We start from the raw sequence: 27,706 nt of genomic DNA on the forward strand, positions 1-27,706 counted from the left end.
CGTGCATTCTGGGCTCTCTTCTCCTATAAGGGGAGAAAGAGAGGCGTGAGTGAAGGATGGTGACGTGGCCAACCACTGAATGTGTCGGTTTGGGTGAAGCTGACCATGAAAGAAATGCATCAGAGGGTGACTCTGCCTGATTGCATTGAGATTTTCTAAGTGCCCTGCTATAACCTCCTTAATAATAGATTGTAGTATTTTCCCTATGACAGATGTTAAGCTAACTGGCCTGTAGTTTCCTGCTTTCTGTCTCCCTCCTTTCTTGAATAGAGGAGTTACATTTGCTACTTTCCAATCTGATGGGACCCTTCCAGAATCTAGGGAATTTTGGAAAATTAATACCAATGCATCTACTATCTCTGCAGCCACTTCTTTTAAGACTCTAGGATGAAGTCAGTCAGGACCTGGAGCTTGTCGGCTTTTAGTTCTAATAATTTTTTCAGAACCCTTTCCCTGGTGATTGTAAATGCTTTAATTTCCTCCCTCCCTTTCACCTCTTAGTTCATAATTATTTCTGGCATGTTATTTGTATCCTCTACAGTGAAGACGGATGCAAAATATCTGTTCAATTCATCCGCCATTTCCTTATTCTCCATTATTAATTTGCCAGACTCACACTCTGAAGGACCAGTGCTCACTTTACTTACTCTCTTCCTTTTTAAATACCTGTCGAAACTCTTACTATCTGTTTTTATATTTCTAGCTAGCTTTCTCTCGTACTCTAATTTCTCCCTCCTTATTATTCTTTTAGTCATTCTTTGCTGTTTTTTATATTCTGTCCAATCTTCTGACCTGCCACTAATCTTTGTGGAATTGTATGCATTTTCAATTTGACACTATCTTTAACTTCCTTGGTTAGCCAGGGATGGTACGTCTTTCCCCTAGAGTCTTTCTCACTGGAATGTATCTTTGCTGAGTGTTATGTAATATCTCATTAAATGTCTGCCGCTGCATCTCTACTGACATATCCCTTAACCTAATTTCCCAGTTCACTTTCGCCAGCTCTGTCTGCGTGCCCTCATAATTGTCCTTATTTAATTTTAAAACACTAGTTTTAGACTTACTCTTCTCTCCCTCAAACTGAATGTGAAATTCAATCATATTGTGATCACTGCTACCTCAAGGCTCCTTTACAATGAGGTCATTAATTAATCCTGTCTCATTACACATTACCAGATCTAGAATAGCCTGCTCTCTGGTTGGCTCTAGAATGTGCTGCTCTAAGAAACTGTCCCGAAAGCACTCTATGAACTCATCTTCCAGGCACCTTTGCCAATCAGATTCTTCCAATCTATACGTAAATTAAAATCACCCATGATTATCGCTGTTCCTTTCTCACAAGCCCGCATTATTTTTTCCTGTATGCCCTGACGTACATTGTGGTTACAGTTAGGGGGCCGAGAAACTACTCCCACGAGTGACTTCTTGCCTTTGCTATTTCTTATCTCTACCCAAACTGATTCTACATCTTGGTCTTTAGAACTAAGGTAATTTCTCTCTATTCTACTTATGTCATCCTTAATTAAGAGCTTACCCCTCCACCTTTTCCTAGCTTCCTGTCCATCCGAAATGTCAAGTACCCTCGAATATTCAGGTTCCAGCCTTTGTCATCTTGCAGCCATGTCTCTGTAATGGCTATCAGATCGTACATGTTTATTTCTATTTGAGCTGTCAATTTGTCCATTTTGTTACGAATGCTACGTGCATTCAGATACAAAGCCTTTAGTGCTGACTTTTTGCTATTTTTGCAACCTCAAGCCTTATCTGCTGGCGCACTCTTAAGTTTGCATGCTCTGTCCCTTCCTGCCACTCTCTGATTATCATATCCCTTATTGCTACCTTGCTGTCTTGCCTTGTTTTCTTTCTTTAATTTATCACATCTTCCCTTACTTGGTCCCTCACCCCCATTATTTCGTTTAAAGCCTTCTCTACCGCCCTAGTTATACGATTTGCGAGAATCATAGATGAGCTGCTTTTCTCTTTGAAGTTTGGTTATCCAGTAATAAAAAGAGGCATGAGTGCTGTTTGAAGTTCAACAAAATAAGCAGATTCTTGGGTCTAGCAGCCACCTTGTTTAGATTTCAGTCTTAACCGTCATTACACTAGCTGTAGCGTCAGTGTGAAACTAGTTTGCTTCACCTCAATGCTGAAGTTGTCACGTAAGTTCAGAGTTCGGCCTGGCCTTGCTCTGCTTTACTTCACCACTTCACTTCATTGTCTGATTGGGCCCTGACTTGGATATAGCCGACAACTGCTTTGTACTTGCATTAAGTGATTTTGCTTTGCACCAATGCTACACACATAGTATAAATGCAGCATAATTTATACTTCGGCAACACTATTCAGTCTGTAGCAAAACGTTGGCCTAGTGCAGCTAGTTTAATTGTTGGCCACTGAATTAGAAAAGTTATTTGAAATAAAATCCCTTGAAATTTTTATAACAGTGATCAAACATGTGACTGAGAAGTATTAAAATGGACTGTTGAATTTTATCCCTCTTACGAGGAAGACTTTTGTGCAGTTCTCCTGAGAATTATTAAAAATGATATTTGGTACCTATTTTGTATCCTTTCTATTTTCTTTGTGGTGAATAGAAGGTACCTGTAGCTGCAGTGCACAAAAACCAGAGCTACTGTAGCTACGAAATTGTGATTTATAATAGTACTTTATTGAAGGAGTTACCATTACAAAATTACTTCAACTGTGACCACATATTGTGAAACACTACTGAAGGATTGTTTTAGTTGTCACAGTGTATTTGTACAACCCGAAGTGATGGTAAACAGTATGCTGAAGGCACCAAGAAAAATAAATACATTCTTGACACTTGGCGGTAAATTTTAACCAGGAGCCGGGAAGAGGTGGTCGGTGGGGGGGGGGATTCCTGACGGGAAACCCGGAAGTACGGATTTCCTGGATGTCCTTGCAATTTTGAGGTAAGGACGTCTTTTAATTTTATAGGTTTCCCGCCCAACAGGCCAGTCAGTCAGACTGACTGGCTGGCTGTCAGTCGAACAGGAGAAGAGCTAGGGAGTAAATCCCAGCAGTCTTAGATTTGACGGGGGCAGAGAGTCGGTCATCGGGGGGTTGTTGGGGGTCTGAGATCGTGGGAGGGTTGGAGATTTTGGTGGGGGGTGGTAGTGGATGTCAATCACGTGTGGGATTGTGGCAGGTTGGCTTGTTGGGCCTGGGGATGCACTCCTGCTCCTACTGGCCCACAAGCAGTGCAACAAAGGCACTTACCTGCTGAGCCGGTTCTTTTCACCTCCTCTTGCGTGGCATGAAGCAGAAGGCCTGGGAAACCCAGCCCCCAGGAGTTAAAATTATGAAAGCTGTCAAAACGGAAGCCCGCAGCCTCTTTAAAAGCTTTCACTGACCGACCCACCTCCTGAGAGTGGGTTGGTCGCCCTCCCTTCGACCCGCCTCTGTTAAAACCAGAAGTGGGTGGGTTGGAGGCAAGCTGGGGTCGGGTTTTAATTTTTTACAATTTTTACCTTCTCACCTGCCCCCAATCCACCCGTTTGTGGGGTTAAAATTTACCCGGTAGACACCAGGGGATAGAGTTTCTGTTTGTTTCCACTAGTTTTTCAGCTAGATTCCAGCGCAATTGGCCGAAGCAGCGCAAAAGATCGGGTAATTTTAAAAGTGAGTTACGCCCAAAACCACTTACTTTAGGGTTTTCCACGATCTTTTAAGCTGGTTTAAGATTCAATTCGCCCAGATCAGGCCCCACCCACAAAACTGGCCACATCCCCAGTTCAACATTGCCAGTTTCCACCAATTGCGCTAGTTCGGGAAGGCTCTTCAAATTGCGCTCATTTCCTTGGACGCACAGGCACCAGCTGGTATGTTATAAAAGTTTTTACATGTCAAAAAATGTTTAATTTACTAAGAAACTGACTAGTGCCCACCAATGAAACTAGTAAATGATTCCGTATAGTGTTTTAAAGTCATTTTCAGTGATTTAAAATCAGGTTACTCAAGTGGAGGACTCGACACTCTTATTCAAAATGCTTATTTTTTGTGATAAATGCATTTTCAGCTGTATTAATAAAACTGCACCAGGTTACTGCTTTAAATAAATCAATTAATATTTTTAATGCAAAGAAAAAAAAACAATTAGGTTCTTTAACACTGCCTGAGTGCACTGGTTCAAGGAAGATTTTATGTTTGTGATTATGCGAATGCATTTTAGCGGAAACTTGAACTGCAACCTAACCAGCGCAATTTCGGGCACATTTTGGATACAATTTCCCAATTGCATCCAAAGCGGAAACTCTACCCCAAGTACTTTAAGGATCAGTTTGATCCAGATAAAAGTAACAATGGTAAGGGCCTGGTCAGTATTGTTCTTCGCCTTTTGTATCCTGATGATAGGGTATTCAGTGCACTCAGACATTGCCAGCGAATGACTCAAGTCTCTCTCGTTCAACGATAAAACTTCACTAATAATCCTTAAAGTATTTGGAACAAACGTAGAACACTAATTGGAGCATTTACATGTTGTTGGTCACTCCTTACAAACCAAGTATGTCTGCAGGTTATTATAACAATATTAATGCCAATTACAAGGGAAATCAGCTGCAGCAATTGAAAGAGATAATTTTTTTTCTCTTTGTTTTTCTTCTTCCTGCTTACCACTTTCCCAGGTAAAGTGCCGTTGGATGTTTTCTAAGTTAATGGTGCTGTATAAAGCAAGTTGTTATCGGAGTTGTTTTAAAGCTGTGGGACACAAAGAAACTGAATTTGTTTTCTGAGAGGCATAGTTCTATCTTTGATGAGCACCTTCTATAGTGCGTGAATGTTATGAGGAAGATGGTAAAAGTTGTGGAGGATTATTCCCTGACTTATATGGAATGGTGTTCTGATCTGGGATAGGAATTCCAGATGGGCCTGAAGGATCACATAATTCTGATGCCAGATAAAGTAGGGTTGGTTTGTTGCCCAAGCCTGACTCTCACTCGCCCTTCTAGTCAAAATTAAAACTTTTTTAGGAGAGTAGTATTTACCAGGGAGACTAGTATGGTGGGCACGACATTAGAAGAAGAGATCAAAAAAGATGTAAAGCCGTTTAAGATAGAAAGGGAGGAGATAATTGATAGAATAATCAAACTTAGAGAGGATAAAACCGCAGGTCCAGATGGATTGCATCCGCACATACTAAAAGAAGTTAGGGAAGAGATAGCAGAGGCACTATTACATATATATAAAAATTCACTAGAAAAGGGAATAGTGCCAGAGGACTGGCGGACAGCTAATTTGATTCCTATATTTAAAAAGGGAGATAGAACAAGTCCAGCGAATTATCGACCAATTAGCTTAATGTCGATGGTAGGAAAGATAATGCAATCTTTACTCAAAGATGTAATAGAGAAACATCTTGAAACCAAAAATATAATATAGTCAACACTGATTTCAAAAGGGAAGATCCTGCTTGACTAACCTTATTGAATCCTTTGAAGAAGTAACAAAGTGTACACAAGGGCAATGCAGAAGATTTAATATATTTGGATTTTCAAAAGGCCTTTGATAAGGTACCGCATGGTAGACTTACGACTAAGGTCAGCGCATGTGGAGTCGGGGGCCAAATAGCAGAATGGATAGCAAACTGGCTACAAAACACAAAACAGAGAGTAGGTGTTAAAGGTAGTTGCTCAAACTGGCAAAAGGTGGGAATTAGTGTTCCACAAGGATTGGTGTTGGGACCATTGTTGTCCACCATATATAAACAATTTGGACTTGGGAATCGGAAGTACAATTTCAAAATTTGTGGATGACACCAAATTGGGGGGCATAGTTAACGCTGAATAGGACTGCGACATCAATAAATTTGCAGAATGGGCGGGTAATTGGCAAATTAATTTCAGTATTGGTAAGTGTGGGCTGGTACATTCTGGTAGGAATAATGAGGCCACATACTCCTTGGATAATAAGAGTCTAAATGGGGTAGAGGAGCAGAGGGATTATAGGGTACAGATACACAAATCACTAGAAGTAGTGACGCAGGTTAATACGACCATTTTTTTAAAAAAGCAAACCAAGCACTGGGGTTAATTTCTAGAGGAATAGAATTGAAAAACAGAAGTTATGCTAAACTTGTATAGAGCACCTTGGTTCGAACACACTTGGAGTACTACAAACAGTTCTGGTCTCCACACTATAAAAAGGATGCAGAGGCACTGGAGAAGGTGCAAAAAAGATTTACTAGGATGATACCAGAAATGAGAGGTTATACCTATCAAGAAAGATTTAAAAGGCTGGGGCTTTTTTCTCTAGATAAAAAAAGACTGATGGGTGACCTGATAGAGGTCTTTAAGATTATGAAAGGGTTTGATAGGGCAGACGTAGAGATCATGTTTCCACTTGCAGGGGAGACCAGAACTAGAGGCCATAAATATAAGATAGCCACTAACAAGTCCAATAGGGAATTCAAGAGAAACTTCTTCACCCAGAGAGTGGTAAGAATGTGGAACTCACTACCACAGGAGTAGCTGAGGCGACAAGCATAGATGCATTTAAAAGGAAGCTAAATAAATGCACGAGGGAGATGGGAATAAAAGAATATTTTGATCGGGTTAGATGAAGCAGGGTGGGAGGATACTTTTGTGGAGCATAAACACCGGCATGGACCTGTTGGGCTGAATGGCCTGTTTCTGTGCTGTACATTCTTTGTAATTTTTTGTAATCTTTGTAGTTTTCCATGTGAGAAATTTTAAATTGTACATGTTCAAAAGTGGGTAAAAATCAGATTGGTTCCAATTAAGAATTAATTGAGATGTTGCAGACATAATCGCTCTGTGCCTCACATAAAGCGAGAAATTAGTGGGTCACATAAAACTGATGTTGCTGTTATATGCACCTGTAACAGGCTCAACGGTTTTGAGGAGTTCTGCAGGAGAGCACCATTTTATAAAATTTTGCCATTTCAGATTGGATGCTCTTTGGAGCCAATTATATGCAATTGCACACTCAGCGTTGAGTGTAACCCCCCTTAAAGTACCTACTGGGAATTTGGATGCATGCTCCCAATAATTTTCTGTCCTTTGATTTTAATGAGTGGAGCATCCGAGGAGCATGCACCCGAATTCCCAATATGCACTGCTGGCGGCTAACGCTCTACACCAATGGTAACATTTAGTAAAATTGACTCAGTAGTTTGTATGATGCCCTGGATTTCATAAACTACTGCAGGATAAAGGCCCTGTTTTAGGAACTATTCAAAAGTCAAAAGAAACGTGTTGTACGCTTTGCAGTTTTTTTTTGGGTGAAGGGTGGCAGCCCTGCAACTTAAGGCACAAACGTACATGATAAAGCGATTGTCAACAGTTTTAAAAAAAAAACAGGAAAATAATTCATTAAAATCAACTGAGGAATAAGCTTTGTTTAACTCCTTCCAATTTTCCTGCTGGGCTCCTTAAATAAACTTCTGCATTTCCTCTTGCGTCAAGAGGAAAGGCATCTGTTTTATGCGAGAGAGAATGTGATTTGGTGCAACGGAGGCTGTAATGATGCAAAATGGGGCAAATGATGTCGCCAAGTCATCACCAGCTCATGAATGCAACTGAAAATTGGAAAACCCAGGCTTTAATTCTTTGCCAAAGGATAGGAACAGATTGATGTCAACAAACATGAAACGGAGGAGCAGAAATTGACTAATCAGGAGCTGGGACTGGAGGGGTAAGAGGGACCAGGTGGTAGGGTTTATGGACAAGATAAATTTGTAAGTGAGAGATGGGCTGGGGGTCAGGGAGATGAAGAAAGGCCAGGCAGCATTTCTGAAAAAGGAAAGGAGAGAGAATTAGGGAATCCGATAACGAGCAAGTGGGGCTTCAAAGGACAAAGAATGGAGGGCCTTGATTTTGGCAACTAAATGATCCATGTGCTCCTGACGCTTGTTATCCGAGGTAAGGATGGAGGGTGCTGTAAGTGGAACTTAGGGAAAATTGTTGTGAAGAAGGGCAGTTTATACGACTCGAAGATCACCATGGAGAGCTGTTGTTGGACAGCCAGGTCAGTTACTCGCCATGTACGCTCAAATTTGAGCTGTGGATTTGCTGCCACGGAGGAGCAGAGCAGTTTGGAGATCAGTTGGGATCTAATGGGAATGAACGTATTGAAGGCGGAGCCAACCATTGAGAACATTGTCAGATATCAGCCATAATGAGTGAAAGGCTGGAAAAGTTAGAGAGTGAAGGGGCATATGCGAGGAAGTTGGAAGGTGATCGGGTCAGGCAGTGGATACATAGAAGAAATGAGAAAGGGATATGATACGAGCGACCTCAGTTGATGTTAAAGATCTCGGTATTTGTTTCTAAATTCCCAATTTTGTTTGTTTTACTTTCATTCCAGATCAAAATCAATTACCAGTTGGAACTGAATTATTAGAACTGTGATTATGTAAATTTAAATAGACTTCTGCAGTAATGTTCAAAATACAAAGGAAATAGACAGGGTAAACATAGATTATTTCCATTAGTAGAGAAATCATAGACAAGGTCATGATTTTAATATAAGCACTTTATACTTAAAGGAGATTCGAAGAAACTTGAGTTTTTGGAATGTAGAATATCTTACCACAAATGATCAATGTTTTGCTAATTTCTAAAGTCAGTAAAAATTGATAATCTGTTGAAGGCAGAAAAATGTAGGAAATGAACACTTTTTACGTTAATGTCCCCTTCTTTGTCTCCATGCTTGTTTGGTAAAACCAGATATAAATATTTGTTAAAAATTTATATTTAAATCTGGAGTGGAACCCGGGGTTCTGTGATGGTAATACCTTTATGGGGAATTAAATTTGGAGCTTTCCTGCCTAATGTGATAGTCATGCCTACAATCTATTTGTTTCTGCTGTTTTTTGGAGTTCTTAAAGGTACCAAGACTGCCATTAAGGGACATTTGTGGTAAAGTGCTGGTTCCTAAATTCAAGTGCAGTTGGCTTCTTTTTCCCGGCTCCTTTTTCCCGTCACCAACACTGCTCCCAGATTCCTACCTTTTGGCTATTGCTGTTATAAGAGACTGAACACTGTGGGTGGGAATTTTTGAGATCAGGAATTCCCACCCACCGCATTCAGTGACATTGAATTGCATACAGCATGGTCTGAGTGTGATGTTGAGAGAGGGGTGAGAAGAATGCCAGCATGAATTGAGGGGGAAGCGGGATAGAGTGCCAGCATGAATGGAGGGGAAAAAATGGCAGCATGAACTGGGAGGCGGAGGTTTCAGAGAGGGAAGAAGAGTCCCAGCGTGATCCAGGAAGAGGGGAAGAAGAGCACCAGCTTGAACAGGGGGAGGGTGAAGGGTAAGTTGTTTTTTTATTCGTTCATGTATGTGGGCGTCACTGGCAAGGCTAGCATTTATTGCCCATCCCTAATTGCCCTGGAGAAGGTGGTGGTGAGCCGCCGCCTTGAACCGCTGCAGTCCATGAGGTGAAGGTTCTCCCACAGTGCTGTTAGGTAGGGAGTTCCAGGATTTTGACCCAGCGACGATGAAGAAACGGCGATATATTTCCAAGTCGGGATGGTGTGTGTCTTGGAGGGGAACGTGCAGGTGGTGTTGTTCCCATGTGCCTGCTGCCCTTGTCCTTCTAGGTGGTAGAGGTCGCGGGTTTTGGAGGTGCTATCGAAGAAGCCATGGCGAGTTGCTGCAGTGCATCCTGTGGATGGTACACACTGCAGCCACAGTGCGCCTTTGGTGAAGGGAGTGAATGTTTAGGGTGGTGGATGGGGTGCCAATCAAGCGGGCTGCTTTGTCCTGGATGGTGTCGAGCTTCGAGTGTTGTTGGAGCTGCATTCATCCAGGCAAGTGGCGAGTATTCCATCACACTCCTGACTTGTGCCTTGTAGATGGTGGAAAGGCTCTGGGAAGTCAGGAGGTGGTCACTCGCAGCAGAATACCCTGCCTCTGACCTGCTCTTGTAGCCACAGTATTTATGTGGCTGGTCCAGTTAAGTTTCTGGTCAATGGTCATTGCCTGGCACTTGTCTGGCACGAATGTTACTTGCCACTTATCAGCCCAAGCCTGGATGTTGCCCAGGTCTTGCTGCATGCGGGCACGGACTGCTTCATTATCTGAGGGATTGTGAATGGAACTGAAGACTGTGCAATCATCAGTGAACATCCCCATTTCTGACCTTATGATGGAGGGAAGGTCATTGATGAAGCAGCTAAATATTGATGTTGCAGGTTAAGCTGAGGGAAGGGGAAGAGGGGGAAAAAATACCAGCATGAATTGGGATGGGTGGAGAGAAGAGGAGACAAGAATTGAGTTGAGTTGAATTGAGGTAGGGTTGGGAGAAGAGTATCAGTATGAACTGGGAGGGTTGGAGGGAGTATGGTGTCTCTGAGCTCTATTTGAGGGAGTAAAGTCTGTGAACCGAAGGTGGACGGGGAGAGTGATTGTTGAGATAGCTTTTGGGGAAATTATGGTCTTGTTGGTCTGTTGAAAACCCAAGTGTCTTTTTTTAAGTTTTTAAATCATATCAATTGTAAAGAATGAACATTTTTGAAATTAACCAGAATGTGGTATCTTTATGTAAACGTTTATTAACAATGGTGCATTCTGGTTAATTTTAAAAATGTTCATACTTTACAAACGCACCACCATTTAGCATGAGTGAAGGGGTCAGCATTTTGAAATAGTGTGTACAGTTCTAAATTTGCTGCCGACACCCCGAACTATAACGGCCCTGATATTTACTCTGAGCCGGGAAGAGTGCAGGGTGGAATTTTTTCAGATGCGAAACCCAGAAGTAAAGTTATGGGGTCAGATTCTGCGATTGCAACTTAATTGAAGGATTACATTTTTACTTCCAGGCTTTGTGCCCGGCTGCCAGCCAGATTGAAAGCCTGGCTGCCCGTCGGGCAGGAAAGCTGCCGGGGAGAGATCGGAGTCTTCAGGGTTTGTATTGGGGTTGGGGGGAGGTCGGGCATCGTTTTCTGGGAGTGGGGAGAGGAAGTTGGGCATCGGTTGGGGGGGGAAAAGAAAGTCAGGCAGCGGTGGGGGAGAGTCGGAGATCGGTTGGTGGGGGGTGGGGGGGGGTGGGGAAGAGTCGGAAATCGGGTTGGGGGGGAAGATTCAGACTTCGGGGCGGGGGGGGGGGGGAGAAAAGTCGGACAACATGGGGGCGGTGTCGGACATCATGACATCGTGGGGGAAGTCGGAATGAGTCGGACGTCGTGGGGGAAGTCGGAATGAGTCGGACGTCGTGGGGGAAGTCGGAATGAGTCGGACGTCGTGGGGGTAGTCGGAATGAGTCGGACGTCGTGGGGGAAGTCGGAATGAGTCGGACACTGTAGGGGGGGAATCGGACATCATGGTGTGGAGGGGGTCGGCCGAATGCAGGGTCTTTTTACATGTAAGCTTGGTGAGCTGCAGGGAAGCCCTTCTGCACCTCCTGGCCCACAAGCAGTGCAATAAAGGCACTTATTTCATGGTGAGATTCATGAGCCCCGGGAAACCCTGCTAGGGGCGTTAAATTTGAAGGTCTCTTAAAATCAATTTAAAAAGACCTAATTAATGTCTCATAATGACATTAATTGCTCCGATAACTACCCTCCCGCCTGCACTAATTATGGAACCGCCTCTGGCGAGTAGGTTACTCGCATGCATCCAAACAAGCCTCCGTTCAACCTGGATGTGGCCGCGTTGGAGCCAGTCACGCTGGAAAAATCATTAATTTTAATTTCCAACCCACCCGTTCTTGGGGGTTAAAATTCCTCCCAATGGCTCTATGGTCAGTCAGACAGAATTTGAATCCCCAGTTTGCTATTTTGCAATTTTTTTTAAGAAGAGAAAATGAATTAAAACTTTTTTCTCCCAGTGCCAGGTGACTTGCTGCTAATGGGAGAAAGAAATTTCAGACAGAAGGAAAATAATTAATTCCATAGTTTTCAGTGAAGTGAGCAAGCAACTGTGATCCGAATACAGTACCCCCCACCCCCCCACTATACCATATGAAATGCAAAGAACTCCCAGATATAGGATACAGACTTGCAGCATTTGAAACAAATGAAGGGTTCTCAGCATCAAGGGACAGTATCAAATCTTATTCTTTTAGATTAAATACTATAATGTTCATGTAAATTCATTTAAATTTCTGGAAACTGGACTAAAGGGTCAAAAATCTACATTTTCTGCAGAGTGTGGGGAGCAACATGCCCAGACCTCCTCCCCCCCCCCCCCCCCCCCCCCCCCCCCCCCAATTAGAAAATAAATCTTGTGCCTTCAACATATGTGTCTGCCTTCAGGCTTTCATGTGTTTTTGGTTTGTTTTCTCCAGTTTCAAATGAAGAAATGTTGGGTATACCTACAGCTTAAGTTACAAGCCTGTGTCTCACTGCAATTGTTACTGCGTTGTCAGCTTTTTGGGCTCTTGTTCACTTTTGCTAGTTTTATAGGTTGGCACATTCACAGTTCGTGATTTGTGTGATGGGATACAAAAAGCTTGTTTGGCTATAAAATTAGATTTCCATGTAACTACTGAACACACAATTTAAAATGCCGTTTACTTTCCATGCAAACATTTCTATACAGCACTTAAATCTTTGTGTGCAACATTAGAGTTTATGGAGTGGCAGACAAATTGAACAGATAGCTAGATATTCTAAGAATAATAAAAATGTGATTCTATGCCATGAATCATAAAACTTGAAATATTTATGAAAATTATACCATATTAAACTACATTTAAGTTTCAGAACTATTTAGGAAATATTCTACCCCATATGTCAGTTTACTGCACCAGATTGCAGTTAATAGCAAAAGGGTAATGTTTGCAGATGCAGTTTTGTTGTAAGTGCCCCAGTCTGCTCCTAGAAGTGATTCACTTTATTACTTATGCTTTTTTCCTGAGTTGGTTCTCCTCTGTGCATTGTTGCCTTTTGATTTGGCCTTTACCTTCACCAACTGTATAAAATAAAAACTTAATTCTTTCATATAGCCAGGGTCCTAAAATTCTATGGCACCTCAAGGATGATATTTGCAGCAACTAAACCAAATTCTTTGGCAAGAGTATGTAATTTCTGCAGCATGGAGTGGAGCACAGCAGCAGGGTGTCGAGCACAAAATTTTAATATTAAAACCATGAACTTCAGGAACAAATAAGGTTATAAAACTATATGCGGTACAACATATATTTAAGTCTCCACAGTCAGACAGAACAGGAATGCCCTAAGGAACAAGCAGCAACGTTGGTTCAAGATTTTGAATCGAATACAATATCCCCCCCATACCATAGAAAATGCAAAATACTTCCACACATAAGATACAGACTTACAGCATTTGAAACAAATGATGGCTTCTCAGCATCAAGGGAGAGTATCAAATTAGAATCAGTAAATGAACTAGTGCTATAAATGAAATTTAAAAGCCTGTGGACATTATCATAAGATTGCCTCCCATAGATAAAACCCATTTGGGCTGACTGACGTGATCTAGTAATTAAATTGTTCAGGTTGGCCAAAGCAACACAATTAAGAATGGAAATGTGCACATAGAAGGCATCTTCATGGCATTTTTCCCCCTTTTATTCAAATTGAGATATAGCTGTCTTATCTGGTGTGGAGCCTGAATAACTGTTATAATAGAATGCAATAAGAGGAGCAGATCTTGGGACCATTTTTTTCTAGAAGTCTGCAGGGAAGCTGTTGGAATATGGTATTTTCCTGATTGTCGGGTGTGAACGGTGATGAGCTAACAATACTGACATCAAGGGAGACACTGTTCCCTTCATCCATGTGGTGTAGCGCAAAACCATTCAATGTTGTCTGGATCAAGACACGTGAAGCCATATAATCAAACCTGTATAAGTTAGAGCAAAAATAGTGATTAATATAGTATCAGGATATTTGAAAATTCAACCAGATTTGAAGTACACTGAGATGGTCTATATAGCTTGCTGTCTTTTTTTGAGTATAAGCTAGAAGACAACAATGGCTTGTCTCCATATTTGTAATGGCAAGCATTGATAAATCAGTGGCCCACTGGAGGAGAAAGGAATGAGTCTGATACCTAGAAGTGTCCTGAAGGGTACAGCAACTTTCTGTACTCTGAATAGTATTTTGGGCAGTTTTATGATTGAATCCTTTCATCCAGGAGCTTCTTGGTAAATCACTACTCTCTATCTCTTAACTCCTAACCAATTACTGACCCATGTCACAAGATTACCATCCTCTGTGACTGTGACCATGGTGCTTTATTCCCTCTCAACCTTTCCACAACGTTCCAAATAATTGACAATACCATTCATCACCATTGCCTCTCCTCCTCTTTTGCTTTCTCACCACCTCAATAGGACTGCCCTTGCATAGTTCTTTTCCTTTTTATCCGAATGCAATGAGTGCATCTTCAACAATGGCTTCACTTCGCTCCCCTGCACTGTCACCTCCAGGGTCACTTAAGGATCTGGACTTGGCTCCCGAGCAGCAAGAGCCAGGTTCGGGGCACCACGGGTGGCTCTGCTGCACAGGAGGGGAGGAAGAAGAGTGGCAGGGCTATAGTGATAGGGGATTCAATTGTAAGGGGAACAGATAGGCATTTCTACGGCCGCAAACGTGACTCCAGGATGATATGTTGCCTCCCTGGTGCTAGGGTCAAGGATGTCACAGAGCGGCTGCAAGGCATTCTGGAGGGAGAGGGTGAACAGCCAGTAGTCGTGGTCCATATTGGTACCAACGACATAGGTTTAAAAAAAGGGATGGGGTCCTGCAAGGTGAATTTAAGGAGTTAGGAGATAAATTAAAAAGCAGGACTTCAAAGGTAGTGATCTCAGGATTACTACCGGTGCCACGTGCTAGTGAGTATAGGAACAGGAGAATAGACAGGATGAATGCGTGGCTGCAGGGATGGTGTAGGAGGGAGGGATTTAGATTCATGGGACATTGGGACCAGTTCTGGGGAAGGTGGGACCTGTACAAGCGTGACGGGTTACACCCGAGCAGGACCGGGACCAATGTCCTCGCGGGGGTGTTTGCTAGTGCTGTTGGGGAAGGTTTAAACTAGAGTGGCAGGGGGATGGGAACCTGAGCGGGGAGTCAGAAGGGAATAAAGTTGAGAGCAGCAAGAGAGGGGAAGACCCAGGGGAAATCTACAATACAAATAGTACAAACAGTTGTTCAAGAACAAGTGAAAGGGAAAAGCGTAGAGCAGCGGAAAGAAAGTGTACTTTAGGCACGACAGATAAAATAAAAACTAGAAGGCGTAGGGTGATTAACCCAGCATCGAAGCTGTGGCAGGGGGTTGGGAACCTGAGCAGGGAGACAGAGGAAAGTGTGTCAGGAAGGGATAGAAGGTATGGAGTAAAAGGTAAAGTGTTAAAAAAGGAAAAAGCAGGAATTAAGTGTCTCAAAACATATTTGAAAGTTCTTCATCTGAATGCACATAGCATTCGTAACAAAATGGACGAGTTAACGGCACAAATAACTACGTATGGGTATGATCTTGTGGCCATTACAGAAACATGGCTGCAGGGTGACAACGACTGGGAATTAAATATGCCAGGGTATTTAACAATCAGGAAGGACAGGCAAGAAGGAAGGGGAGGTGGGGTGGCTATGTTAATAAAGGAAGGAATCACTGTAATACAGAGAAATGATATTGGGACAAAGGATCAGGATAATGAAACAGTTTGGGTAGAGATAAGGAATAATAAGGGGAAAAAAACACTAGTGGGCATAGTATATAGGCCTCCTAATAGTTGCAACTCTGCTGGAAGAAGTATTAATCAGGAAATAGTTGGGGCATGTAATAAGGGAACAGCTATAATTATGGGGGATTTTAACTATCATATTAACTGGACAAATCAAATTGGGCATGGCAGCCTTGAGGAAGAGTTTATTGAGTGTATTAGGGATGGATTTCTTGAGCAGTATGTCACTGATCCTACAAGGGGGCAAGCAACCTTGGACCTGGTCCTGTGTAATGAGCCAGGATTAATTAATAATGTCCTAGTTAAGGATCCCCTTGGAATGAGTGACCATAACATGGTTACATTCCATATCCAATTAGAGGGTGAGAAGGTTGGTTCTCAAACAAGCGTACTGAGCTTGAATAAAGGAGACTATGATGGTATGAGAGCGGAATTGATTAAAGTGGACTGGGAAAATAGATTAAAGGGTAAGACGGTACATGAGCAGTGGTGTTCATTTAAGGAATTATTTTACAACTTTCAAAACAAATATATTTCACTGAGGAAAAAAGGGTGTAAAAGAAATGACAGCCATCCGTGGCTAAGTAAAGAAATTAAGGATAGTATCCGACTAAAAACAAGGACATAAGGTAGCCAAACTTAGTGGGAGGATAGAAGATTGGGAAGTCTTCAAAAGACAGCAAAAAGTAACTAAAGGATTGATTAAGAAAGGGAAGATAGATTATGAAAAGAAATTAGCAAAAAATATAAAAACAGATAGCAAGAGTTTCTACAGTTATATAAAAAGAAAAAGGGTGGCTAAGGCAAACCCTTAGAGGATGAGACCGGGAAATTAATGGTGGGAAACATGGAGATGGCAAAAATGCTGAACAAATATTTTGTTTGTCTTTACGGTAGAGGACACTAAGAATATCCCAACACTGGACAAACAGGGGGCTCTGGGGGGGGAGGAGCTAAATACGATTAAAATCACTAAGGAATTGGTACTCAGTAAATTAATGGGACTCAAGGCGGATAAATCCCCTGGACCTGATGGCTTCCATCCTCGGGTCTTGAGGGAAGTGGCAGTGGGGATTGTGGATGCTTTGGTAATAATTTTCTAAAATTCTCTGGACTCGGCAAAGGTCCCGGCAGATTGGAAAACTGCTAATGTAACACCCTTATTTAAAAAGGGTAGTAGGCAGAAGGCTGGAAATTATAGACCAGTTAGCCTAACATCTGTGGTGGGTAAAATTTTGGAGTCTATTATTAAGGAGACAGTAGCGGAACATTTGGGTAAACATAATTTAATAGGACAAAGTCAGCATGGCTTTACGAAGGGGAAGTCATGTCTGACAAATTTGCTTGCGTTCTTTGAGGACATAACGTACAGGGTGGATAAAGGGGAACCAGTGGACGTAGTGTATTTAGACTTCCAGAAGGCATTCGACAAGGTGCCACATAAAAGATTATTGCTCAAGATAAAGAATCACTGGATTGGGGGTAATATTCTGGCATGGGTGGAGGATTGGTTATCTAACAGGAAGCAGAGAGTTGGGATAAATGGTTCATTCTCGGACTGGCAACCATTAGCCAGTGGTGTTCCGCAGGGGTCGGTGCTGGGTCCCCAACTCTTTACAATCTATATTAACGATTTGGAGGAGGGAACCGAGAGTAACATATCAAAGTTTGCAGATGATACAAAGATGGGAGGGAAAGTAGAGAGTTAGGAGGACATAAAAAACCTACAAGGGGATATCGACAGGCTGGGTGAGTGGGCGGAGATTTGGCAGATGCAATACAATATTGGAAAATGTGAGGTTATGCACTTTGGCAGGAAAAATCAGAGAGCAAGTTATTATCTTAATGGCGAGAAACTGGAAAGTACTGCAGTACAAAGGGATCTGGGGGTCCTGGTGCAAGAAAATCGAAAAGTTAGTATGCAGGTGCAGCAGGTGATCAAGAAGGCCAACGGAATGTTGGCGTTTATTGCTAGGAGGATAGAATATAAAAACATGGAGATATTTCTGCAGTTATATAAGGTATTGGTGAGACCGCACCTGGAATACTGCATACAGTTTTGGTCTCCATACTTAAGAAAAGACATACTTGCTCTCGAGGCAGTACAAAGAAGGTTCACTCGGTTAATCCCGGGGATGAGGGGGCGGACATATGAGGAGAGGTTGAGTAGATTGAGACTCTACTCATTGGAGTTCAGAAGAATGAGAGGCGATCTTATTGAAACATATAAGATTGTGAAGGGGCTTGATCGGGTAGATGCGGTAAGGATGTTCCCAAGGATGGGTGAAACTGGAACTAGAGGGCATAATCTTAGAATAAGGGGCTGCTCTTTCAAAACTGAGATGAGGAGAAACTTCTTCACTCAGAGGGTAGTAGGTCTGTGGAATTTGCTGCCCCAGGAAGCTGTGGAAGCTGCATCATTGAATAAATTTAAAACAGAAATCGACAGTTTCCTAGAAGTAAAGGGAATTAGGGGTTACGGAGAGCGGGCAGAAAATTGGACATGAATTTCGATTTCAGGTTAGGATCGGATCAGATCAGCCATGATCTTATTGAATGGCGGAGCAGGCTCGAGGGGCCGATTGGCCTACTCCTGCTCCTATTTCTTATGTTCTTACATGCTGCCCCTCGACAACGTCATTCACAGGCACGGGCTCTGCCTCTCCCAGGAAATTGCATGGCTGGGGGTACACATAGACTGCACCATATCTGGTTGGGACAGGCTGGAAAGATCAGTCAGTCTTTTTTTTGTAAGGACTTGCACAACACCAGGTTATAGTCCAACAGTTTTATTTTAAATCACAAGCTTTCGGAGCTTTCCTCCTTCGTCAGGTGAGTGAAGGGATTCTAAAAACGCATAGCATATATAGTCAGAGAACAATGCCTGGTGATTACAGATAATATTTCCAACTGCCCCCTATAACACCTTGGCTGGGAGACGATCACAGCAATCAAAGGTGTCGTTGGTGTTCAGACAGGTTAGCCACGGAAAACATTACATCCCAGTATAATGAATACACAATGGGTCAGGTCACAAAGACAGAGAGAGAAAGAGACCCGAAAGGCAGAGAGAGAGAGAGAATGTCCAGTTGTATTAAAAACAGAACTTTTTTTTCGCTGGTGGGATTACATGTAGCGTGACATGAACCCAATATGCTGGTTGAGGCCGTCATCATGGATGCGGAACTTGGCTATCAATTTCTGCTCGACGATTTTGCGTTGTCGTGTGTCTCGAAGGCCGCCTTGGAGAACGCTTACCCAAAGATCGGAGGCTGAATGTCCTTGACTGCTGAAGTGTTCCCCGACTGGGAGGGAACCCTCCTGTCTGGCGATTGTTGTGCGGTGTCCGTTCATCCGTTGTTGCAGTATCTGCATAGTCTCGCCGATGTACCATGCTCCGGGGCATCCTTTCCTGCAACATATGAGGTAGACAACGTTGGCCGAGCCACAGGAGTATGAACCATGTACTGGTGGGTAGTGTCCTCTCGTGTGATGGTGGTATCTGTGTCGAAGATCTGGCATGTCTTGCAGAGTTTGCCGTGGCAGGGTTGTGTGGTGTCGTGGACGCTGTTCTCCTGAAAGCTGGGTAATTTGCTGCGATCGATGGTCTGTTTGAGGTTGGATGGCTGTTTGAAGGCGAGACGTGGAGGCATGGGGATGGCCTTAGCGAGGTCTTGGTTGTCATCGATGACATGTTGAACGCTGCGGAGAACATGGCGTAGTTTCTCCGCTCCGGGAAAGTACTGGACGACGAAGGGTACTCTGTTGGTTGCGTCCCGTGTTTGTCTTCTGAGGAGGTCTATGCGATTTTTCGCTGTGGCCCGTCGGAACTGTCGATCGACGAGTCGAGCGTCATATCCCGTTCTTACGAGGGCGTCTTTCAGCGTCTGTAGGTTCCTCCTCATCTGAGCAGATCCTGTGTATTCGCAGGGTCTGTCCATGGGGGATGGCCTCTTTGATGTGGTTAGGGTGGAAGCTGGAAAAGTGGAGCATCGTGAGGTTGTCCGTGGGCTTGCGGTAGAGTGAGGTGCTGAGGTGTCTGTCTTTGATGGAGATTCGTGTGTCCAAGAATGAAACCGATTCTGAAGAGTAGTCCATGGTGAGTTTGATGGTGGGATGGAACTTGTTGATGTTATCGTGTAGTCTCTTCAGTGATTCTTCACCATGGGTCCATAGGAAGAAAATGTCGTCTATGTATCTGGTGTATAGCGTTAGTTGGAGGTCCTGTGCAGTGAAGAAGTCGTGCTCGAACTTGTGCATGAAAATGTTGGCGTATTGGGGTGCAAATTTGGTCCCCATGGCTATTCCCTGTGTTTGGGTGTCGAAGGTGAAGATATTGTGATCCAGGATGAAGCGGATGAGTTGTGGGATGGCGTCTGGAGATTGGCTGTTGGTGTTGAGTACTGAGGCTGTCGCAGCGATGCCGTCATCGTGGGGGATACTAGTGTAGAGCGCCGAGACGTCCATCATTTTTTTGACCTGTATTGTGTATTTTTGTATCTTTTGACCTCTTGACTAGCTCCATGTTCTGACATTCAGATGAGTGAAAACTTGCACCTCGTCATTAGGAAGGCTGTAGCCATCATCTTTTGACCCCCAATACAGGTTCCGCACTATTGCCTCTAACTTTGTCCTCCTCCTGGCCGCTGTCTTAGGCTGAACCAGACCATCCATAATGTCAGTACCCTATTCAACTGTGAGCTGAACTTTAAATCCCATACCCTATTCATCACCAAGACCACTTACTTCCACCTTCAGAACATAGTCTGCCTCTGCCATTACCTCCGCCTCTGTGCCATGGAGACCATTATTCACACCTTTGTTGCCTCTAAACTCGACTGCTCCTAACACTCTCCTTGTTGGCTTCCAATCCTCCACTCTCCATAAACTCCATCCTGTCCCATGCGAAATCCCACCTATCCATCATCCATGTTCTTGCTGATTTACATTTTCTCTTGGTCTTGCAATATACCACATTTAAAATCTTCGCTCCATCCTGTCCCTGCAATCTCTTCCAGTGCTGTATTTGCTCCCAAACTCTCCGTTCCTCTGACTCTGGCCTTCTGTGCATCTGCTTTCCCTTCACCCCACCGCTGTGGGTAGAATGTTCAGCTCCCTTGATCCTAATCTTTGGAACTCCTTCCTTAAACCTCTTTACCTTTCTCTCCACTTTTTAAAAAATCTCCTCAGATTTTTGGTCATACCATCTAACTTCTCTCTTCCTGCTTGGCGTTTTTTTAACACCTACTTGTGAAGCACCTTGGGACATTTTCTTATTTTAAAGGCGCTAAATAAATGCAACTTGCTATTGTTGCTACTATGTACTTCCTGCATTCTTTCCTCAAAACTCAGTCCAGATGTTAGGAATATTCGTATTGTGATTCTTCTCTGCACAAATTTCAGTACCCAAATGTCTCTTTTGTCATAGTGACAAGAACTGGATGGTGCACTCAAAGTGTGGCCTGACTGGAAGATTGTAGAGTTAAGCATAACTTCCAAATGACCCTTAAGGGTTACTTATTTGGAGCATGTATACTCCAAGCTGATGGATGTTGTGGCACAGGTTCCAGACAATTTGCCTATCTTATGTACTGCCTTTTAGCATTTTTCTCTGTTAATCAGGGGACAACCAGGTTTGGCCTTTGAACCATAATGATGCTCCAGTGCACCTTTATTCCTGGTTGGAGGTGGGGGCAGTCTCAATCAGCAGACATTTCCTTGTACAGAGCCAGGGAACTTGTGTGAATTTATAGTTATATCACTTATATGTTTAAATTGTGCATTGTTGAATTATACACAATTGCAATATTTGTCTTAATCCTTAGTTTTATTTTAGGTTGCATGAAAATATGTAGGTGGTTAACCATTTTTCCAACTTGATTCTAAATGAATTCAATTACTCAGTAAACTTCAGCTCATGCAAAATTCTGCTACCTGTATCCTGTCCTGCACCAAGTCCTGCTCACCCATCTTCCCTGTCCTCACTGATCTACATTGCCTCCCAATTCCCACAGAAATTATGCAGATCATTAGTACCTGGTAACAGATTGTTTCTTAAAGAGGATTATGTATCACTTGATAGACATATTTCTAGATAAGCATGGACTGTTTGGCAGCAATAGATTGCTTCTGGCTACAAGTTTCCTTTACTATTGTAAACATAGTTTTTGCTTTGTCCCTTTCAAGGTTGATTGCACTTAAAGTTCTTAACAGCATTGTGTTGCTGGGGAAATCTTGCCAATATGTGAAAGATGCCAAGATGGAGGAGAAACTGTTTCAAACCCCACCAGCCAGCACCCCTGGGAAACTTGCCAAGAAATCTGTCAGCAAAGTTAAATCACCTCAAGGTAATTAATTTTCATATGGTACCTACTTTTAGCATTTTATCCAGAGAAAGGACACTTAAAAATGTATTTCTAATGCTTCATTTGGATGAGCTAATGATAAATGTCCTAATAATGTTGCTGTTCGCAAGATCAGTGTGTTCCCCAAATTATAACATAAAATATCTTTTGAATGCAAATTAACAATTTGAATGTCAGTTCAGTGATTTCTGATACAGCAGCATTTTGGTTATATTTGGAAGCTACCCACTGAGACAAAGCACTTGATGATAATGAGTGCCGTGAAGGTTTTCCATGGTAAGCTGCACGTTAATAGAATTAATAAGTCATATTTGATACATTTTTTTATACGGTTGTACTAGTCAATGGCTAGTAGTGCAGAGATGAAAAATCATGTTTCATACTGCAATTTAATGCCCCAACCCTCTGGAAGTGGAACACTGAACCATGAACCAATAATCCACCTCAAAACTTCATCCCTAAAATTCTGTACTTTTAAAATATCAGATGCATTTAATTAGTTGATCAGTTAAATTAATCAAATTGCAGTGATATTTACATGATTCGATTATAAAATCTTGTTTTAGCGCAAGTATCAATGTGTTGTATAGAATTCTGCATGTTGAGTTGATGACAGAGCTATGGAGTTTCATACAGTTATTAAGGCCTTCACAGTGTGTTCCAATCACAGCCTTCATTTACATATCTTTTCAACATCAGTGAGAAAAAAGATCAGCTGAAGCTGATGATAATCAGATAGGATAGCTTTGTGTTCTACTGCAATTCCTGTCAACTTGTTGGAAACATGATAGAATTTAAGGTTTGTATTAGTCGCATTGTTTCCTTTTCAGAATAACTGTTATAATGGAAAAAAACATTCTGATCACATATTTTGGCTCAGATTACTCAGTGTAATTTTCTTCCAACAACTTTGAGTCTTGTTTGTATCCAGATTAAAATATTTTTTAGTACTGTATAAACAGAAGTCTTGCATATAGCACATGTCATACCTTAAATGTAAACATCACACTTTAAATGTTTCTGTGGCATGAAAAATGATGCGTCATATTTGTTTGACTGATCGAGTTGACACTATCTATTAAGTTAACCATGTTGACATGTTCAAATATGAACTGGTTTTAAAAAAAAACTAATCATGTCAAATGCTCAATTCCAACTCCTCCCTCCCTTCCCCTGTTACTAATCTGGAACCAGCAATTGCCACGAAACAAACCATTTAAATTGCTTAAAAATACTTTTCTGTTGTCCTTTCAGTTGCTATGTTGCTTTCAACCCTATTGACACCTAAAAATTAGAACATACACACACAAAAGAAATTTTTAAAGAAATAATAACTATTTTATCTCGAAGCACCTGCAGTAACTTCATCTGGGGCTTGAGTTCTATTGCCTTTCCACAGTTTGCATTGCTTGTTTGGGCCTTCCTATCAATAATTCCTGGCCTTTGAGTATACTTCACTTTTTGACAATTAGAAAACTGTCACTTTTACAACCGGCAAAATTTTATTTTAGGTAAAATCTCACCGTGGTCACGTTCATTCATTTGCTGTTCTTGGGACTTTGCTATATGCAAAATAGCTACAATGTTTGCCTACATAACAAGTGACTGCATTTCAACAAAAATAATAATCTATTGCTGTGAAGTACTTGGAGACCTCATGAGGACCTGAACTGGTCCTCTGTAAATGAATATTCTTTACCCCTTGACTGTTCAGTTGGCGCCAGTCCCAAGAGTGCTCCCGCTCCCTAGACTTTTACCCTATGGAGTTCCTATGCACCCACCCATTCTTACCTCGAGTACTACCAGGCCCTATACCACCGTCTGTAATCCCAAATTCCAGTCTTAGGCTAGCCGTACCCTCACATCCACCTGTCCCCTCCTCTTATTCTCTTTTGTGTCAACCCTAGCCACCCCTCAATCCTATCTGCCGATTTGCCTGGTTTCTCACCTGCATGTGTTACACCAGCACCCCGACAGCCTGAAAAACCTAATTATATTGATTTCAGGCAACTTGCAGTTTTTGTACTTGAAAGATGGTTACGAAACTAATTTCAGGATAACTGTCCTGGAGTAGACTGGAAAAAGTTGAAATATTTTCACATCGCTAGTAAGTTATTGATAGTGTAGAGCTAAAACTTTTCTCCAGGCGCTGCTGTTAAATTATGAGGAAGGCTAGAGTTTTGTGTGGGGAATTTTTGACTTGGTGCTATATACATTTATCCTTGAACAACTGCTATTCCATCAGTTTTTCTTCAAATCTGATTTTGACCCAGGAAGTGAGCAATTAATAGAATCCATGATACATATACAGACACACAAACACACCACTAAATTATAGATTCTTCACATTCATTTCTTAAAATTGTTTCCTATTAATTTTGTGTCATTCTTGGGAGGAAATGCAAACTAATATTGCTAGTAAGTTTTACTATTGGAACACAGAGACAAGGAATCTAAAGCCTTACAAATAGCAACGTAATTTAAGATCTACATTTTAGTGTAACAAAATCACATGTATAAACTACAGAAAATAGCAATACTTTTTGACCTGGTTTTGTATGTTAATTTAGCATCTTATGGAGGAAATCCTGTTGAGATACAATCAGAATGTTTGCAAGCATTTTACTGTGGAAGTATGTTCATGTTAAAAAAAAAAGATTTGGCATAATGTCTTAATGTATTGGTGTTCATTTACAAAACCTATAATGGGATAATTTCACTCTGACAGGTATTTCAGCAGAAGAAATGCAATCAGAGCCCGTCATTAGCCAGCCTGTATCCCTATCAGAAAGTGTATCAACTCTCGTCTCGAGCAGCAGTTCTGACCAGTTTCTTACAACCCCCGATGTAGAGGACAAAGGAGTACCACAGGAAAAATCTGATGGCAAGCACCGTTCTTCAAAGGAAGATCTACTAGAAATAGACAGGTTCACAATTTGTGGAAATCGGATAGATTGATTATTGCACACTTTAACCTTTAGAAGAGCTGCTTCGGATGTAAGCCTTTGCATGGCAAACTGAACGCTGTCTAGCTTGACAATATATAAAGGTTCGAAAGCTGCCAAAGGAGGCACTGATCAGGAATATTTATTGAAATCTTAATAATTTATTAATGACTCAAACCAAAATATATTTTACCTGTTTTTCCCGTCTCTGGGACTGTTTGGTTTGGAATAGGCCGTTTTGGTTTCTGTATCAATTTCCTGTGACAAAGGAAGAAAACCTTTTGGTTGGTTTCTGTGGAGACCTGGCAGATAAATGCTTTCAAGACTACTTTCTCTACAACTGTGTGGATTCTTTGTGCAATATTTCTTGCCACTTGTGATGCAATTACACCTTCAGAGTGATGCGAGCATACAGCCAGATAACTTTTTTGGCTTTTTAAAATGTTTTCAATAACATTCACTTCTATTTACAGGCTTTCATTGTACAGAGATGTGCCTGCTGCAGTGATTTTTTAAAAAATTCTAATCCTATATAGCTGTTCTTAGGAAAGAAGCTTAGGTGATGCTGACCTGAGAACATTTCAGTTAAAGTTTACAATTATTTCTGAAGGAGCTTCAATTATAAAATGGAGGTGTGGGGGTTCTTGATAAAGAAAATGTCGATACAAGTGGATCCTATAAAAGGAATTATCTGCATATAGTGCATTATATTTTTTTCTAAGAACAGAAAACTGCTCAAATACACAGGGATTACTTATCACCTGAAAAAGAAAAAAATTCTCATGATCCTCTCAAAAGGTTCCACCTAGAACGTTAATGGGTCTTTCAGATGCTGGTAAAGCTGTTGTGTACTTTCAGTATTTTCCACTTTTACTTCAGATTTCCGGCATTCATGATTTTTCTTGCTGTATCCTAAGAATTGTGTTTACAGTGAAATAGAAAAATTGGAAATCAAAGTTCTTCAAATGAGCAAATTGAGCAAGCTACATACTGGAAAGCAATGAAATGCAAGATATAGTTCTGAAGGAGTTTAGGACAAAAGTTATAAATTGATAAGAGGCAGAAGAGGGTAATTTTCCTATAGCTACATGTCTGCACATAGGAAAGAAAATGTGCAAAATCCACAAATATCTAGTCCTACATGTACCAGAACAGCTTTTTAAGTGAACTGCATTAACCTATTATAGTTCATGTCTGTGCAATGCTTATTAATAGTTTTTTTTTTGCACTAAAGACCATAATGTCTTAGTTCAAAGTTTCATGAAAAACATCAGTACACAATTTTCTTCATTTTAACATTTCTTGTTTGTTTTGCAAGAAATATTTCATGTTAACTGAAATGTTGAGTGGTCTAACTGAAGTAGCACCAGGTGAATCTGAATACATTAGCTTACTGTTTAGTTAATTTGGGGGTGTTATCAAGGTGCAAATATTCAAATTTCGAAAAAGAAACAATGAATTTGACCCTTTACTCACTTCCAAGGTAACTGCAAAGGGATTTATGGCTGAACTTTATAATGACACCAAATATTAAATATCCTGTATCTTTTTATAATTAGCACATCTTGTAAAAGAACAATGCTGAATAAATGTCTTTTTGTAACACAAATGGTTTGTTTATTAATATATGTAACAAATCAAAGCCCATCATAACGAACAATTAAAATCTTTGTCAAAGAATTACGTTGGTACAATCTCAGATTCAAGCCTTTTAAATGCAGCTGACAGTTGAGGGATACTTGATTATTTTCGTACGAGGGTCTGTTTTGCACAGCGTGTTGTTTTGTAGTCCTAACTGAATAAACTATTTGCTGGAGTACTTTTATAAAGGGAGTTTTCCTGTCCACTCTTTTAACTGACTTTATTTTGCATTACTCGCCACATGTCCCTAAGAGCATTGATTGTTGTATGCACAGTTTAAATGAAGAGCTAATCAGTTGCCAAGCTTAAAACAGAAAATGGTGACTATTAGCATCTGAAAGAGAAAATGTGAATTAATGTTTTGGAAGGAGATCCTTTAATAAATTTTGTTTCAGGGTCTCCACCAAAACATTAATCTGTCTCTTACTGGGTGCTGATGGACCTATTGTGTACTTCCAACGTTATGCTTTCAAGATTTCCAATATTCAGGTTTTCTCATCTAGTTGCTGACCTGTTAGTATTTGAGTGCAATTTCTGCAACTCTTTCTGTGCTTCCAGCAATTGCTAGGGTCAAACTTGTGGGGTAAGTAGAGTTAACCTATTGTTCCATCTTTATAAATATATATTAATGTAAAATTGTGCCCGGTATTTATAAAACTGAAATGGGATGTTCTTAAAATGACAAATATATTTCCAGTTATCTTTTTAAAATCAAATATTTCTGATGGGATATAGGAAGGATGCTGCTCAGTTTTTTACCCTGTCCCAAAAACACAATGAACCTGGCTTTCATGCTGTAGTCTCTGTAATATATATTTGCATTTGGGCAGATATGTTAGATATTAATTGGCTGAAATCCATATCTTTCTGCAACAGAATGTCTAACTTTTTATAACAGACTTGAAAAAATTAGTCAGCTTTTTAAAATCAAATACATCTATTTTTATCAAATAGAAAGGACCGAGATAGTTTCTAGCTTAAATTAGCTAAATTTGCAACTTACAAATGCAGTAATATTGATGTGTTTATGCTTCGTATTCTATCCTTCGTGGTTATTTCACTACCAGCTTACTGCCTATTGCTTGTCCAGCTCATCAGTTCCTTGTCAG

The 27,706-nt window shown here is 41.3% G+C and overlaps 1 protein-coding gene across 2 annotated transcripts in view; it reads left to right on the forward strand.

Moving 5' to 3' along the window:
• tapt1b (transmembrane anterior posterior transformation 1b) overlaps positions 1-26,785 on the forward strand; it is a 150,336-nt gene extending 123,551 nt beyond the window's left edge. For both annotated transcript variants that reach the window (XM_067989490.1, XM_067989499.1), the window contains exons 13-14: positions 21,833-21,993; positions 24,740-26,785. In XM_067989490.1, coding sequence (XP_067845591.1) covers positions 21,833-21,993; positions 24,740-24,969 — 391 coding nt within the window. In that variant the 3' untranslated portion in view covers positions 24,970-26,785. The remainder of the gene's footprint in view (positions 1-21,832; positions 21,994-24,739) is intronic.
• The last annotated feature ends 921 nt before the right edge of the window (positions 26,786-27,706 follow it).

This window comes from Heptranchias perlo, chromosome 1 (genome assembly GCF_035084215.1).
Source record: "Heptranchias perlo isolate sHepPer1 chromosome 1, sHepPer1.hap1, whole genome shotgun sequence".
In the NCBI taxonomy this organism is placed as follows: Eukaryota; Metazoa; Chordata; class Chondrichthyes; order Hexanchiformes; family Hexanchidae; genus Heptranchias; species Heptranchias perlo.